We start from the raw sequence: 17944 nt of genomic DNA on the forward strand, positions 1-17944 counted from the left end.
TAATGTGCCCATGAAACTGCAACAAGAGAGGAGATGTTGTGGTATTTAATGGTGTCAGTATATTCACATATAAGAGCTGAGATATATTCCTGAACCACACCAAAATTTGAACCTGCAGACACATTTGCTAATATTTGTATACTTTCAAGCCCAACTTAATGCCATGCACAAAGTACACCCTGCCACATTAAAATACAGCCAATAGTTTTAGATACAGACAAAATTTCAGCATAGCCAGTAACATTGTGCTGTAGCCAATATGGATTTATATTCATGGAACAGTCTGCCGGCTCAGCTTCACAACTGCCATTAGCTGTATTAACATCTAGATGACGGACCTTAATGCAAATCTTTGCAGTGGACTTAATCTAGAAATTCAAGCGAGAATAATTGCCTCTAAATGTTGTCATTAAGTGCATTAGGCATATTATATTCTTGGTTCTTTCGGTAAAGTCACGTAGAAGGGAAACAATAAAATAATAAAAATATAAATAATACAAATATATTTTTATTATTTTATTGTTTCCCTTCTACGTGACTTTAACGAAAGAACCAATAATATGAATCCCTGCAGTCACGAAAGCTTTAAATCAAAATGCATTAGGCATGTAATGATTAATCGATTCTGCCAGATTGAATCTTGTCTTACTCTCACGATAAGTGAATTGAATCATGCGTATACATGTTACTTATTTAAGAATTATGTAAACTTTGTGCCAATACAATATATAGGCTAATGAATGAACAAGAAAAAATACAAGTCTGTACAAGACAGTGTAAGCAAGGCATTACAAATGATACTTTTAAAGTATACACATTATTGCATCTAATCGTGACTGCTAATTGTAATAATTAATAGACTAATTTCTGGGGTGGGGCGGAGGGGGTTATAAATCGTGAGATGCAAGTAGGCAATATGGAGCATTGCATCTCCAAAGATATGTCATGAATGGGTTTCTCGACTTAATTTTAAGTTTGGTTTGCAAGCAACAAACGCCCTCTCTACAGCTGGGTGCATGGGATAAGGATAACATAGATCAGGTGTAGGGATCGCACCTCCGATTAGCACGGTTGGCTACATACTGTGAGAAATAAGTTCAACATCAATACATCTGCAGAAAAAAAACTGTTCAGTGATATCTCCTTCAGAGCTCGGTAGTGGTGGCCCTGTGGAATTCTTGACCCAGTCCCTATCTACAGTATGAGCATATCCTGCAGTTTCTCAGCAAATGACAAAACTGTTTGAAGATTTTCTAAAATACATAACCCAATTATAAAACTGATGAGAGGACACAGCTCAGTGGATCCAGATCATTGTACGGTGTTCATGCCACTACAACGATGCTTGTGAGCCCATGACATGAGTCCAGGGCTTAAGAGGAAGCCAGCCCATTGTGTTTCTGGAGCTTTCAGGAGTAGCATTCGTAACTTTACGTAATTTTTTTGGACTGATGTCATAGAAAAACCAACACGGTTTTATAATGGAAAATAGTATATTTCAAAAGGTTAATGATGCAATTTCCTGAAATATTTTGCTTGTTATTAATACATAGTTTTAGAGGTGGATTAGTAGCTGAGGAGTTGGAGCAATGAGATGGCACTGCTGGGATCTTAATTTAAAATCCAGACAGCCGGCACCGATTAAAAACGGGTTCTCAAATTTAGTAAGATGATGGTTTCACCCCAGTCGCCAATTACTACGCAAGAATCCACTCATATTAAAGGAAAATGTTACTTTCATTTGGAAAGAATTCCAGCTCTGATAATTAAAAAAAGAAAGAGTTTTAAAAATATATATATATCTGCAGCAGAGTGCATGGGACATTGTAGCATCCCTCGTGTGGATAAAAGAGATCACGTGAAGGAACGTCAGCATACTTCTTTGATATCTCCTTCTGTGGGTCATTCCCGAACACGGGATGATGCACTTATTATTATGCTTGTTTACCCTTGAAAGCCTGAGGCAGGATGGTCCTACCAGATTTTTGCAGTACATTCCAATTGAGAAATTTGTGGTGTCATTTTGCAAACTGAGCCCATGACGAATGATGTCGCGTAATTCTTCACGTCCACTGTGAAAGAGATGGGGTATATTTTTATGCTTATACTCGGGGCGGCCACTGGATTTAAACCGTAAACATCAGCAACAAGTGGTGAATGCGGCACCGCTAGGCCGTGTCACCGCCCTTTTGACATGGAAAATAAATGCCCATGTCTCTTTGCATGAAGCAAGAGTCACGTAATACTTTTTAAAGTAGCAATGCTGAGTATCAATTTAGCTTAATGTGCCTGCCCTGTCAAAATATATATGCCGGCAAGACAAGGAAAAACAATGTAAAGTATCATTTGCTCATTATTTCTCACCTGCCAAAAAGGTATTTTCCCCATTGCTGCCCATCAGTGAGTGGCATGTGAAGCAGGGCAGGAATTCATCCATGGCATGATCAATCAGCTTCTCCCCGGTTTTCCAGAGACAGCGTTCCACCGACTTTAGTCACCTGATACGCCTGTCTGGACGGCATGCTGCCAGCATTCTCACCCACGTGGCATTTCTAAACCAATTAACCGCGTTAAAATCGAAAGCAGAAATTATGCCCCAATGGCTTGTTTTGCTTGACGGCAGGAAAATAAACATAAAAAACACGAATACTGCCGTGGCGTATACCGGACTTGAAATCAAGAGTTTTCCAGTTTGATTTCGATCTCCCGGCACGGTTATATCAATTCATAAATAAACATCACGTTAGCCGAAAAGGTTCTTATATACGACCGTATATATGTCGTCTGAATATTTATAGTTACGGGACTGCACATGTATGTACGTACTGTATGTTGAACGTCTTTCGCACCATATGTAGTCAATCGTGCTCATCGGAGGTGTGAACCGAACCCATCCGAGAGATCCGACACGGCTCGCTCTCATTGCGTCTCTCTGCTTGCCCTGGGAGTGGCTTATCTCGCTTTTGTTAACAAACCACTTGCCAAACGTAGAGTGGTAAGGGAGAGTGGCAGGGAAGTGGAGGAGGATTTGGGGGGGGGGGTAGGACGGGGAGGTTCATTGTAAGGAGGCGATATATTTTCTAATATCTCCCGAGTTTTGCTTCTCTTTTATCTATGGGTTTCTGTGTCCATGGGGTTTGGGCTGGAAATGTCAGGGTAGAGTTGGGGTTAGGTTTTGTTAGGGGTGAAGGGATTGTCTAAGGCAGGGGTGGGGAACCTTTTTTTCTGCCAAGGGTCATTTGGATATTTACAACATCATTCGCGGGTCATACAAAATTATCAACTTAAAAATTAGCCTGTTATATTTGGTCAAACATTTAATTAACTCACCCCTAATGTGATGGCTGGAACCGCTTCTCTTTGGCGAGGCGTGTGATGATGTTAGCTGGTATTGATGATGTTAGCTGGTATTGATGATGTTAGCTGGTATTGATGATGTTAGCTGGTATTGATGATGTTAGCTGGTATTGATGATGTTAGCTGGTATTGATGATGTTAGCTGGTATTGATGATGTTAGCTGGTATTGATGATGTTAGCTGGTATTGATGATGTTAGCTGGTATTGATGATGTTAGCTGGTATTGATGATGTTAGCTGGTATTGATGTTAGCTGGTATTGATGATGTTAGCTGGTATTGATGATGTTAGCTGGTATTGATGATGTTAGCTGGTATTGATGATGTTAGCTGGTATTGATGATGTTAGCTGGTATTGATGATGTTAGCTGGTATTGATGATGTTAGCTGGTATTGATGATGTTAGCTGGTATTGATGATGTTAGCTGGTATTGATGATGTTAGCTGGTATTGATGATGTTAGCTGGTATTGATGATGTTAGCTGGTATTGATGATGTTAGCTGGTATTGATGATGTTAGCTGGTATTGATGATGTTAGCTGGTATTGATGATGTTAGCTGGTATTGATGATGTTAGCTGGTATTGATGATGTTAGCTGGTATTGATGATGTTAGCTGGTATTGATGATGTTAGCTGGTATTGATGATGTTAGCTGGTATTGATGATGTTAGCTGGTATTGATGATGTTAGCTGGTATTGATGATGTTAGCTGGTATTGATGATGTTATCTGGTATTGATGATGTTATCTGGTATTGATGATGTTAGCTGGTATTGATGATGTTAGCTGGTATTGATGATGTTAGCTGGTATTGATGTTAGCTGGTATTGATGTTAGCTGGTATTGATGATGTTAGCTGGTATTGATGATGTTAGCTGGTATTGATGATGTTAGCTGGTATTGATGATGTTAGCTGGTATTGATGATGTTAGCTGGTATTGATGATGTTAGCTGGTATTGATGATGTTAGCTGGTATTGATGATGTTAGCTGGTATTGATGATGTTAGCTGGTATTGATGATGTTAGCTGGTATTGATGATGTTATCTGGTATTGATGATGTTAGCTGGTATTGATGATGTTAGCTGGTATTGATGATGTTAGCTGGTATTGATGATGTTAGCTGGTATTGATGATGTTAGCTGGTATTGATGATGTTGCTACTCGCAACTGCTTTTCCAGGTTTGCTCCTAGATTTATTGAATTTCGAGTCCCGCCTGCGGTTGCTTTGGCAGGGCCACACCAAATGATTTCGAGGGCCTCATACGGCCCGCGGGCCGGACGTTCCCCACCCCTGGTCGAAGGAAAGGACGCCGGATCTTCTGGGACTCGCGTGTTCTTCCCTCTCAACGTATACCCGTGGTTTCCCAGGGAGACCAGTTGGTAAAGAGTTCTGTACCAATCTTGATTTGAAGCTTTCGTGACTGCAGGAATCCAGACTGTTTTAAAACAGTCTGCCTCAGCAGCAGACCATGCTTTCCCACCTGATGATGGACGCTCGTGTTGCGCCCGAAACGTCGTGATTTATTTTATTTTATACCTACGTGACATTACCGAAAGAACCAAAGAGTATAGTTCCGTACCAATGCATTGTAGATGGAAGGTCCGCGCTCCTTACACGTGACCACAATGGTTTACCTTGCCGTGATGTTAAACATTTTGAGGAGGGTGTTATTCCGTGCGGCTTTATTCCCATCAGAGACGTCTCGATCTTTGGTAAGAGGCGGAGGAGGGGGGTGTTATTTACCAGATTTTGAAGTGAGACGGTGATTGTGGAAAGGAAGCACTGGAGGTTTGGATGGACCCCAGGGAAGGGGGGGGAGAGCGTGTTTTTGTTTGCCGTATAACTTTTAGTACCCATGATTTTACCAGGTGATTTTTTTCTACCGTTATGAAACGTTATTCGTACTTTATTTAGCTTCATCCCTCCCCGTCTGACTTTGCCAATGATTCGGATTAACTGTAAATATGCGCGCACGATATTATTTATTGTTATTCAATCTTTTTCCTTACGTATGTGTATCACGTGAAAAAAATATTGCATATATCGTCCACGGAACTGGGAGCCAATGATACAAAAATGGCGTCTGTCTGCGTTAGAGAGAGGAAATCTGTCTCCTTGCTGAAAGGTGCTATTTCATTAGCTTCTGCGCTGACGTTTGAAGCCTGGAATCCATCATTGTCAGCTCACCAGTTGTTTGGAATCCAAAACGTATTTGCATATGGTATGCCGTGCTTGGCAACATGATTGCAAGTTTCCTTGGGAATACTGCATTTCAAAATAATGAACATTTTTTTTGTTGATTGGATTTAAGGATAGCCCTGTGACTGTGTGCGTGGCTTAAAGACAATGAGGCTTGATTCACGTGTTGGCAAATGTTCATTTTCGTCCAATTTATGGTGAATTTGTGCCAATGTCTCCATTACCGGCAGTGGGGCGAATTGCCAAAGGCGATGGGGATGTGAATCTGGCCCGCGGTGTGTTAACAAACCTTGTCTGCTGCCAAAGGACAAAACCCACTCTCCTTAAAGCAGCCTTCGTTTGTGAACTCCACATCGTGCACGTGCAGATTTTTTTACACATTCACTGTTTAATGAGAGCCCCCCCCCCCTCGTGCCATGCACGATGTTTAACATCGATTGTGTCGTGCCTCCCACCCACCCACCGCTCCCTGAGGTTTTGGTAGCCCCCCCCCCCCCCTTGGAACGAGGTCACGCTAACTGGGTTGTAATCATGCATGAAAGTATGTGCAGTTAAGCTCTGACAGATGCTAAATAACGTCTTCGTATATGGTAAGACTGCAGGTTCGTTAAAGCCCTATATCCCCAAATGTTCACATATTTTTTTATTGGATGAAATAAAATCTCGCTACGTTTTTACTTATGCCGCTTGCGGAGATGTATTATTTCTGTTTCCATGGTGCAAATAATGCGAGGAATTTAATGGGAGGATATTGTAAACAACATAGACCTTTGGGATACATGTAATCAGGGCGAAGAGAAGATTGAGATGGGTGGGGCGCGGGTGCAGGATGGAGAAGGGCCGGTTGCCGAGATGGGCGTTGGCGTGGCACCCAGAGGTTGATAACCAAGGGGTAGACGTGAAGCCAGATGATGGCATACTCTAAGAGCGGAACTCAGAAGTCAAGTGTCAACTTTGCCACAGCTACAGTATCGACTGTTACTGTTCCATGAACTTATTGATTCCTCTAGTCACGTTGAGGACTTGGTCTAACAGACTGTTTCATCGCAATCACACTGTGGCCAAGCACCACACCGCAAATTTCTGCCACTTATTTTGCTGCAACATTTCCCTTACTGCTCTGCTTTGGAATTTCCTCGCATTGTGTGTTATAACCGTGCTCAATTCTCGAAACATCGCTTTCCTGTTGCACCCTCAGTCGTGCTGTTTGTTGCTGGCCGCTTGAAGTTTTGGGCCTCGTGGCCTGTGCTCAGCAATGGAGATTTTATTCAAATAAATCTAGCGGAAATGTGGAAGTTGATGGCGTGGTTTGGTGGCATCAGTGGTATTGGTTGTGATGTTCTTTGACATTGACCTTTGCTACTGGCAGGAACCTCCTGGTTACACCAGCCCACAGGGGATTATTGTGTCCGTCCGTCGTGCATCCAAAAATGGGAGGGTGGAAAGGGGAGGGTGGGGAGGGGCTAGGTGGGGAGGGGAGGGTGGGGAGGGGCTAAGTGGAGAGGGGAGGGTGGGGAGGGGCTGGGTGGGGAGGGTGGGAGGGGTGGGGCTGGGTGGGGAGGTTGGGGCTGGGTGGGGGGGTGGGAAGGGTGGGGCTGGGTGGGGAGGGGCTGGTCACCCCGTGGTGCCCTTATAAAACTCAACATTTACCCTACTCACGCTGGCTCGTGCCCGCCCTCACAGTCAGGGCATATTTGCGGAATACACCACGCCGCCGTTGACCCTGGCCATTGACCTAGCAACCCAACGCTCCTACCAGCTCCCTCCCTCCGCAGGAATGTGTTAATGCGTTCGCCACCTATATTTTTTTTCGCAAGTGTTCTTTACAGTTTTCTGAAGTGTCAAGAGTAGCCGCTCGCTCTTTACCCATCCGCTTCGCTTCTCTCCGTGTTAGCTCGGTAAGCCTCCTAAGAGTGGAGGATGTTGCCACGCGTATCAATACCACAATTTCAGAGAGGGCGTTATGTTGCGGGATAGCGACCACGCTCCGTTGCGCTGGAACCATATCTCACGGCGCACGTAATCCAGCATCCATCAGAATGGAATGAATTATAATCTCCCCTCCTCAAGCCAGATTTTAGCCTCGGACTCCCAGGACCCATGGGCTGATGCAAAGTTTTAGCCAATGCGGCTACCTTGCTGCGTGTCGTACAAGTGCTTTTAGGCTCTTGCTCATCAACGGAAGAGGCAGAGTAGGTGTGAATAGCCGACTTGATGAGGCACCTCGGTAAAGCAATCCTTCCCGATGAATGAAACGATCGTTGTGTTCGGCTATGTTTTGCTTTTTTTTCTTCCTTTTCCCCGCTGATAATATTCGGAACATTACTCACCAAGGTAAGATGCATTTGAAGTTTTTGGGCCAAAAACAGATATGATCTCGAAATATAAAAACACAGCAATCTAATCTGACCATCTCCGCCCACATCATTGGCACAATATGCTCAAAATGTGAGCACCTGTTTTCGAAGCAAAAGAAATGGCTCATTTCCCACTGGACCTGGGTGGCCTTGTGTTACTGGATGTCATTGCACATTTGTGAGAAAGCCACCAGGAAGAGCAGCCCATTCTCTTTAATTTCAGCCCATAACCTTGACAGGGATGTCCCCTGCCACTCCACCGTACCCGGACCTCGGTCCCTTTGGAAATCATCGGCTCACCTATTGACAAGGAGCTGTTGTGCTTGATGGAAAGCTCAAGGATTTATGCACCGTTCCATCAAGCCCTTACCCTCCCAACTTCTTACTCACCCCGCCACCCACCAAACCACACCGCACCCTCATACCTCACCCTGCCACGAGTCACCCTCCATAATCCCCAAAAGGAATAAGGCGACCGTGCGATGGACGCGTTTGTGGTTTCACACACACTGTGCAAATTGCGGACTCAAGATATAATTTAGGAAATTGGTTATTACTCGAATTATATTATAAAATCTTTACACGACAATTACTTGAATACCATCCTGCTTTTACAAGGAGCTTAGGAAGGGTTTGACTGTTTTTTGGGGATTTTGTGTTCCCAGGATACTGCTAGCAAATTTTCATATATTCAAACGTTATCAAATTTATACCCATGCACAATATTTGGGTATTTCGAGCACTTTGAGTAAAATAACCACTTAGAAAAGTGATCATTGTGGGGTCGTTTGACTATACTTAATCATGCTGGTCAGTGTAGGTTGGTGAAAGGTGGAGGGGAGTGGTGGGGGTGATTCTGGAACGGTTCAGGTATCAGCACTGATGTTAGCTATGGCTGGGAATCTTAAGTCTGGTTGATGGATCCATAGGTACAGCATGCGAACCACTGTTCCATCAGTCCACCCCAGTGGGTAAAAAGTGATAATCGTAAAGATGTCGTTTTTCCAGTCGTTAGCGTATACAAATTGTAGCTGCGGGTTTCCTTAGATAAGGCAATCGCAGGTCTCACGATGTACGGGCATCTACACCATTAGAGGCGCTCATTCAACCACAGTCAGCAAACAGCAGACAGCCCACAGGAACTCGCATTGGAGACAGCAAAAATGCATAAATTGAGATGACTAATCTCTCAACCAGCCTGTCAGGTGCTGCGGTGGCTTGTGCACACCCATAGCACGGGAACAAAAAGGGGAAGCGAGGTGTGTTTAAGGCAGGACACCTTCAGAGTCGCAGGTGAAAACTCGCACTGCAGTGTCCGAGACCCATTATCCAAATGTGTTCAGTTTTGTTAATGACTGGGCCTTTCGGAATTTTATCATTCAATAACAAGGACTAGAGCTTTGAAGATACAGTGGTAAGTTTTAAAAAATATATATATTTATATTATGTGTGCCTATGACAAGACCACGTGGAATGTGACTAATTCTCGTTAGAACTTTGCAGGGTTGAGTTTCGGTAAGTGCTTGCATGGGTGGCCACTGTGCGCTATGTGGTGTGCAGCAGTGAGTAGTGCAGCAAGCTACATTGTTGGACTGAACTTTAATCTCCCCACTTCTCTGCTCCCCGACTTCACTGACCTGTGCTGACCAGCATGGTGAAGTATGGTCAAATAATCCTCATGATCTGCGTATAATGCCTGGCAGTAGATTAACAATTGATATTTTGTTGATTTTCTTTTTTCATATGGAATTAATTTGAGTTATAGTTATGCATTTCTCTATTATGGATTTCTTTCTGAGTTGGAAATTAAATCTTGATAATTAAATTTTAAGTTTAATGACAATTAAAGAAAAATGTCAGCATAAACTTTGTAAGATGAGTTAAGCCTGACAAATGGAAAATACAAGTCATTTTCACGAAACCAAATGTTTAAAAGTTTAGCCTGCTCTCAAAATGTTTGGAAAATAGTACGTCAAGCGTTGTATTATTGTTGGACTGGCTCCTGTGTGGGATTTGGGATTTGTCAGTAAGTCTTAAATTTCGGCACAAATCCTACAAATGGAATTGGGCTAAAAGTGGGACCATAAATTGAACCCAACACTGCCCCTCCAGCCTACCGTGTAACTGGTTATTTTCATCCCCCACAGTTTTACACGCTCATTTTAAATGTATCGATTTTATTTAAAGAATTACACTGGCATGGAAAATGCCATTAACCTAGAGGTTAAGGCATGAATCATGATGTGGTGATCAATGACGCTCCGTTCCAGCTATTTTTTGTCACAGTGGTGTTAGCGTGCCGTACCTATAACCTGGAAAAATAGTGAATGTTCTCTCGACGGTTAACGTGCAACCAAGCAAATAAGTAAACTCGCCAACTCGCTGTTAAAAAAAATCTGCAAGCTGAAAGATCTGCTGCATGACTCAGCTATTTTGAGAAAATGTCAATAAACAGAGATGTTTTTAAGCGCTGCATAGCTTCTTTTTGTCTGAGAGGGTTCCAGATTTTTTTGGTACAATAAATATTATCACTGGCGCAAAAATAATCGCTCAAATTGCAGAACAGTTTTAAAGTGGTCTTTTCAAAGTCTACCATTGTAAATCTACGTAAGTGGATTTATCAGTGGACGCAGCTATTCCACTTTTACCAACACATAGCTGAGAATGAGGGTTTTCTCGCTCAGCACGAACAAAATTGTTTAATGTCAACAACACATTAAAATTCCAGGTGGCATTCTCATTTGAAAAATTGTCAAACAGCCAGTTTACTATTATCAATGTAAATTTATGTGGCTCTGTAAATACGGTGACTTATAGTCCTTTTTATTAACTTCAATTTTAATGGAAGGGCTGATGTTTACTAGTTATGAACCATGATTGGGCCGCCTTTGCATTCGTTATAAAAAAAAAATGTTAAACAAATGCCTCTGCTAAATAAAAGCTCCATCAATCCGCCCAAAAGAACTCTGTAGTTGAATTAATTCCCATCTTCATACGCGATGCGATGTCTATGTTGTGCAGCTGCACCAAGGTGGGATGTGCAGCAAATTTAAATATCGCATTACATCAGCGCTATGGCGAGCTACACTGCAGCACTAGGGCGTTACCCTGAACAGCACAGGCATCAAGGGAGAAGCCAATAGCAGCTTCTTAACCATTAACTGCACACAAACACACAACTGCTGCCTGTGTGAAGAATGCCCAAGCGCCCTAGAAGCCAGACACTCGCCCATTTGAACCCAGCTCGTGTACATTTTTGGTCTCCAATAATTCAGCACTCAAAATGCCCTTTCAACGAGCTCCCTGCAATGTAAACTCCGGTAAATTGCAGGCAGCTGCGCCGATCATCGAATTAGACGCTGCGCGCGAGAGGGTGGGCCGCCTCTTAAAGCCGACGAGAGGGCACTTTTTGCCGCACTGGAGATACTGCAAAGGGTTAATCATTGGCCCTGCCTCGTCACCTGACCCCACGTTCCCACTCCCTTAATGCAGACTTGTTCAACACAGAGTTGCCACTGGATCTGAGCGGCATTTAGCGCTCGGTCCTGAATGGTCGGGCGGTTTCCTTTCGTCCGATGTTCTTTTTTCGGGGAGCATAGCTGTCAAGAAATCACAAGTATGCCCGCGACGCTGCTGAGATGCCTCTGCGTATGGTCAGAGTGTTAAACCTCTTGAGCGGCATCCACTGTGGATGTCGTCTCTTCCACATCTTCCTGAGAAAACTACTCTTCGGGTAAAGTACCAAAGTTCGCCGTTGTTTATGGAGCTCTCTTTCGTTAAGATCTATTTGCTCAATAGAATGCAGAGCGTTCAACCGATACAGAGCAATGGTAATCACGGAAAGTTTTGATAGTTGCTGGAAACTGTGAAATATTTGTCGAAATAATGCAGTGCCACAACTTATACGGGCAGCCTAAAATTAATAGGTGTACTCAATAATAATGTCATTTTAACTGCTTTGGTAATTCACAACTGAAATGAAGAGCTTCCCACGCAGTGGTGGTCAACGTTTTTTTTTGTATCATACTTCACCAGGTTGGCCAGTGCAGATTGTAACTGAGGACCAGTTCAGATCTCACTTCGCCACCGATGTTAGACACGGGCAGGAATTGAACTCAGGTGGCCGAGTTCATTGCGCAGTGCGCAAACTCGTGTGCCACCGCTCCCCTCCCCCCCCCTTAGCTATTCTATTACTACATGTGCCATGATATTGTTAAACAACAAAGAGATAGATATGTATAAAATACATGATAGTAACCACTCATTAAATCATACCCGTGGACCAACCTGACACTAACTTAACTGAATCCTCATTGGAATGTAATGTTTCCATTGAACTAATGAAACATTGCATATTCTAGTTGCATTGCTTTGATACTAACATTAAAAAAGATGTTTATCGTGTTCAATGAAAAAGGCAAAGTTAGCTGAAAAACAAGCGCACTAGCGAGAAGGGCTTTGAGAGGTCCACCAGATGCATAATATGTTCTTACTTGGTGCCAGAGGTGTTGACTTATTTAATTGCTTTTTAAAATGTGCAGCATGTGCCCAAAAATGTAATCCGCATGTATATTTGGGTTTCGGTATGTCGTCTTTGGCGGAATGTTTTAATAGTCAACAGAAATATGCACACAGGCTACAGTGAGGGAAAAAAAGTATTTGATACCCTGCTGATTTTACACGTTTGCCCACTGACAAAGAAATGATCAGTCTATAATTTTAATGGTAGGTCTATTTGAACAGAGACAGGATAACAACAAAAAATCCAGAAAAACGCATGTCAAAATGTTATAAATTGATTTGCATTTTAATGAGGGAAATAAGTATTTGACCCCTTCTCAATCAGAAAGATTTCTGGCTCCCAGGTGTCTTTTATACAGGTAACGAGCTGAGATTAGGAGCACACTCTGAAAGGGAGTGCTCATAATCTCAGCTTGGTACCTGTATAAAAGGCACCTGTCCACAGAAGCAATCAATCGGATTACAAACTCTCCACCATGGCCAAGACCAAAGAGCTCTCCAAGGATGTCAGGGAGAAGATTGTAGACCTACACAAGGCTGGAATGAGCTACAAGACCATTGCCAAGCAGCTTGGTGAGAAGGTGACAACAGTTGGTGCGATTATTCGCAAATGGAAGAAACACAAAAGAACTCTCAATCTCCCTCGGCCTGGGGCTCCATGCAAGATCTCACCTCGTGGAATTGCAATGATCATGAGAACGGTGAGGAAACAGCCCAGAACTACACGGGAGGATCTTGTCAATGATCTCAAGGCAGCTGGGACCATAGTCACCAATAAAACAATTGGTAGCACACTATGCCGTGAAGGACTGAAATCCTGCAGCGCCCGCAAGGTCCCCCTGCTCAAGAAAGCACATATACATGCCCGTCTGAAGTTTGCCAATGAACATCTGAATGATTCAGAGGACAACTGGGTGAAAGTGTTGTGGTCAGATGAGACCAAAATGGAGCTCTTTGGCATCAACTTAACTCGCCGTGTTTGGAGGAGGAGGAATGCTGCCTATGGCCCCAAGAACACCATCCCCACCGTCAAACATAGAGGTGGAAACATTATGCTTTGGGGTGATTTTCTGCTAAGGGGACAGGACAACTTAATCGCATCAATGGGATGATGGATGGGGCCATGTACCGTCAAATCTTGGGTGAGTACCTCCTTCCCTCAGCCAGGGCATTGAAAATGGGTCGTGGATGGGTATTCCAGCATGACAATGACCAAAAACACACGGCCAAGGCAACAAAGGATGGCTCAAGAAGAAGCACATTAAGGTCCTGGAGTGGCCTAGCCAGTCTCCAGACCTTAATCCCATAGAAATTCTGTGGAGGGAGCTGAAATTTCGAGTTGCTAAACGTCAGCCTCGAAACCTTAATGACTTGGAGAAGATCTGCAAATAGGAGTGGGACAAAATCCCTCCTGAGATGTGTGCAAACCTGGTGGCCAACTACAAGAAACGTCTGACGTCTGTGATTGCCAACAAGGGTTTTGCCACCAAGTACTAAGTCATGTTTTGCAGAGGGGTCAAATACTTATTTCTCTCATTAAAATGCAAATCAATTTATAGCATTTTTGACATGCGTTTTTCTGGATTTTTTGTTGTTTTTATTCTGTCTCTCACTGTTCAAATAAACCTACCATTAAAATTATAGACTGATCATTTCTTTATCAGTGGGCAAACGTGTAAAATCAGCAGGGGATCAAATCCTTTTTTCCCTCACTGTATGTGCCCATCCCTGAGTTTCAAGCTGAAGTGAGCAACTGTAGTCTGCAAGCACTGTTGACTTCACAACAATATCCCAACCCTTATCCCTTTGGCACTTTGGACCCAGTGTTGGTTTGGACAACAAAGACCCTGAGTCCTTCACTCTCAGTCGAACTATGTCTACAATGAGTTTTGTGTACGGTATTGCTTTTTTGTGATGAACGGGGACCCGTTTTTTTTTCATATGGAGTGCTCTTACCAATAACACATGGAAATCCGGCAGCATTTGCTTAACACGCCTGATCTGCTGTTGAAACCAAAAAGGTTGAATCCGGTTCTGTGTTTGCTTCCTTTAACAAATGCTGCTTGATGATATTGGTCTGGAAAGCCACATACATAGGCTGTTGTACAGTATGTGGTAATTGAATGAAGCACTTCTTATATCCAGTATAGCTATACTCTCTAGATCCCGGCTTAACTCACAAAGTCACAACAAGAATATCACATCGATTCTCTCGCAGTGCAATCCCTAAACACACGCTGCCAGCAGATGTTTTGAAGTTACTTCGTTGCAGACATTTTGATTTCCCAAGTAAAAAAAAAAGAATGTACCGTGACTTGGCGAGGCTGCATTTGGACAAGAGTAATGAGTCATCTTCAAATTGAAAGTTGAGACCTTCAGAATATTGATTACTACTGGAGGAATCCGATGAGCTACAAAGCTCTTTTTTTCTCTCACAGATGTCCACCAGAGGTTGTGACCTTCGTTTGCAGCTGCCTCTGCTGATCTGACCGAAATCTCTTGAGCAGAGCTGGGTTTTTTTGGTAAACCTCCGATTCTTGTGAGAAGTCGTTCCCGCATTACGGCACTGTTGCGCGCATTGGAAGTGAGCGCGGGATAAGTCCCCCCGGTTTGTCCTCATCGCAGAAGCAATACCTCAACTAACATGCGCAACTGAATGCAACTGTTGCATCCAGCTGTATTTTTGCCTTTCATATCTCTCCCGAGTCCCACCGGGTACCCATTGAAAGGGCTTCGGTTGCAGTTCTTCACTTCCAACAGGCAAATACTTGGGTGCATGCGTTTTTTTTTTAGACAGAGACTGCTGTGATCAAGAGGTCACTCGCTACACTCACGCTTCTGGGGCTGTGCGACTCACTCTGTTGCAACCATGCATCACTTTTGAAGGGGTGAAAGTTGCATTGTTTTTGTACAAGCAACCCTATTATTTGGGACTCGTTATGTAAAGTTTTCTAAAGTAATCGTCTTGAAAAATTGGTCATGCACATCCATGATGTACATAACGTACATACATTATACATGTTGATTAACTGTGAATCACCCAACCAATAATATATATCCATTGTAATTTATATGGCTACATAAACCACCACCCCACCAGAGTCTTCGCACCTGATTAACCCACAATGACATCACATTTACCCCCCCCCCCCCCTCTATTTAAGACCGAAGCAGGAGGAGGATTTCTCCACAATTTTGGCTGTCGCCTGATGAGGCTGGTTGTAATTACCGGCGAAATTGTAAATGTCGTGGGTTTACTCTCCAACACACCGATGTGCTGATCTAGTAATTAATTGGCATGCTTTATTTACATGACAACCCTTACTAATTGGCTGTGTTTCAGGTGGTGGCCGGTTTAACGACATTTATAGTTGTAACAAAATTGATATTTACACGATCTCACCAAAACCGCTATTATAGATCTTTACTTCTAAATGCCAAACATTTTAAATTTAACGATTCATGTACGGTACCTTACTTGTAGCCTGGTGATAGCCCATTGAGAATACTGTGCAATGGGAGACCTGGGGTTCAGTGCGAGCAAGACGAAGGCTCTCGATTGTGTTTTTATTTTTATTATTCTTGGTTGAGTTTTTCCTTTTGAAACTGCACAGGCTCTCTCACCGTGTGGGAAGCACCCACGGCTCAGTGAATAACAGCAGTGTGCAAAGCATGCGATGATTCACAAACCTTAAGGGATAACATCAATCAAAAGCGAACATGTACATGTAGTTATCAAAATTAAAAAGTATGTTTAAGGTTTTGCTCCGAGCACGAAGATCCGTAATTTCTAAGGCAAACATAGTCCAATTCCCATTAAAATACAATTGAGAAAGGACAGTACAGTACTTAAAAAGGTTGAAATATTATTCCATATATGAGGTGCTTCATAGTAGGGGGGTATGGTTTCCAAACGTGTGGTATTCACTTCTTAAACATAACATTATAGTGAACAACTCAACATTGCAAGAGTTTATAAATGTAGTTAATAAACAGGATAACATGTGTGATGTCTTCTCAGTCAATGCTTTCAACTGAAACTTAAACCACCGCGTACCTCTCCGATTTGGCACCATACGGCCGCCAGTCTTGTTTCAAAGTTCTGTTCACTTAGTTTGCTTAGATGTTCTGAAGATAGTTCGTACATTCAACATAAAGGTTGAACGTTTTGAGGCAAGGCTGTGATATTTTTACCTTGGGAGCTCCCTCTGAGGCCCCTTTTCCTTTTAGCCCTCGCACCGCTTTTGGAATGCGTGAGCCACCAAGCCAGCCACACGCTCCTTACAGCGAATCTGGCAATGGGCAAGGAGACAGATTTTCAAGAGGAAAGAAATGAATGGAAAGGAAAGAGGCTGCATTCTCGGACCGTCACATGTTCCGCAAAGTCACCGGCTAATAATAAACGCGGTTTACTTTCACCGACGCGCGTCCGGCTGGCTCACAACGCTCCTGTCCGCCCGTGTGCGTGCCCTGTGAAGTTTACATCAGCTGTCTCGTCTCTCTTTTTTTCTCTCTGCGAGCCGCTTTAAGGGGCATGGCCTCGTTCGCTCCGCACAATCGTTCTCAACGCCCGGCGTGACCGCGCGTGCGGCGCTTTTTTTTGGTTTCCATCGATCGCTGCCCCTTTTTTTTCTCCCCCGTTGGATGGCCTCTCGCCTCCTCGTCGTCCTTTTCTTTCTGAGACCTCCCTCCACGCTGGCGGAGGTCGCCAATTGCGCTCCCTTAGCCGGCGACTGGACGCTGCCCGCCGGCGCGTGGTTGAGCCCTCTCCTCCGCGGTTGGAGGCGGCGCTGCTCGAGAAATGTCATCGCTCTGGTGTTTGTACTGTGCCACCGAGAGGACCCAGTCTCTGCTGGAGCTCGCTGTGGATGACTGGTGAGTCCTGCACCACGAGCGATGTCTGCTCAACCTTGGTTTTTTTGAGCATTTTTTTTCCCCTCTGTTTCCACTTGTCAGGGCAGCTAATGAGTGTGGGAATACTGTTGTTCTAGTTAACGGTGTTTACGTACAGCACTCATTGGGAATCGATCATATGTAATCACTTTGCTTAATTGAAAATATAATTGATTGCATTTTTTAAATCTTCATTAATCAAAGGACGTGTGCTATTTCCATATTGATCAGCGTATATGAACGCATTTTTTTCATATAGAAGGTTTTTAAAAAGATTTTGTATAATTTTTTTTATAGTTTTGTTTTAAAGTGCATAAATTGGTGATACAAGTGAATGTGGCTCTTTCTTGAATCAGAATCTTTATTTATACTGGAGGAATCCGATGAGCTATGAAGCTCCTTTTCACCTATGTCCAGTCGGGGCGGGTCAGAACGTTACAACAAGCAACAATACAAACGCACGATAGGAGTGCAAAGTATAGGAATGGTAATCAAATCACAAAAAAAAACTATTTTTATTTTACCAGGTGAAGCCCACTCAGCTATTTGTAGCCTGCAGGCCAGCCTTCATCACCACAGCGTGTCGCGTTAACACGACTAATGTACCAGCGACAA

At 43.4% G+C, this 17944-nt stretch overlaps 1 protein-coding gene across 7 annotated transcripts in view; it reads left to right on the forward strand.

Moving 5' to 3' along the window:
- Positions 1 to 17944, forward strand: part of LOC116949342 (IQ motif and SEC7 domain-containing protein 1-like) — a 267850-nt gene that overhangs the window by 197037 nt on the left and 52869 nt on the right. The window contains exon 1 of one of the 7 annotated variants that reach the window (XM_032966540.2): positions 10887 to 17311. The exons of 5 other annotated variants lie outside the window; for them this stretch is intronic. In XM_032966540.2, coding sequence (XP_032822431.2) covers positions 17238 to 17311 — 74 coding nt within the window. In that variant the 5' untranslated portion in view covers positions 10887 to 17237. Of the gene's footprint in view, positions 1 to 10886; positions 17312 to 17944 lie in introns of those variants that run through there. One more of the 7 variants, XM_032966538.2, reaches the window with a different exon arrangement.

The sequence above is a fragment of the Petromyzon marinus genome, chromosome 36 (genome assembly GCF_048934315.1).
Source record: "Petromyzon marinus isolate PM22_M1 ecotype Great Lakes invasive population chromosome 36, UKy_Petmar_22M1.pri1.0, whole genome shotgun sequence".
Classification (NCBI taxonomy): Eukaryota; Metazoa; Chordata; class Hyperoartia; order Petromyzontiformes; family Petromyzontidae; genus Petromyzon; species Petromyzon marinus.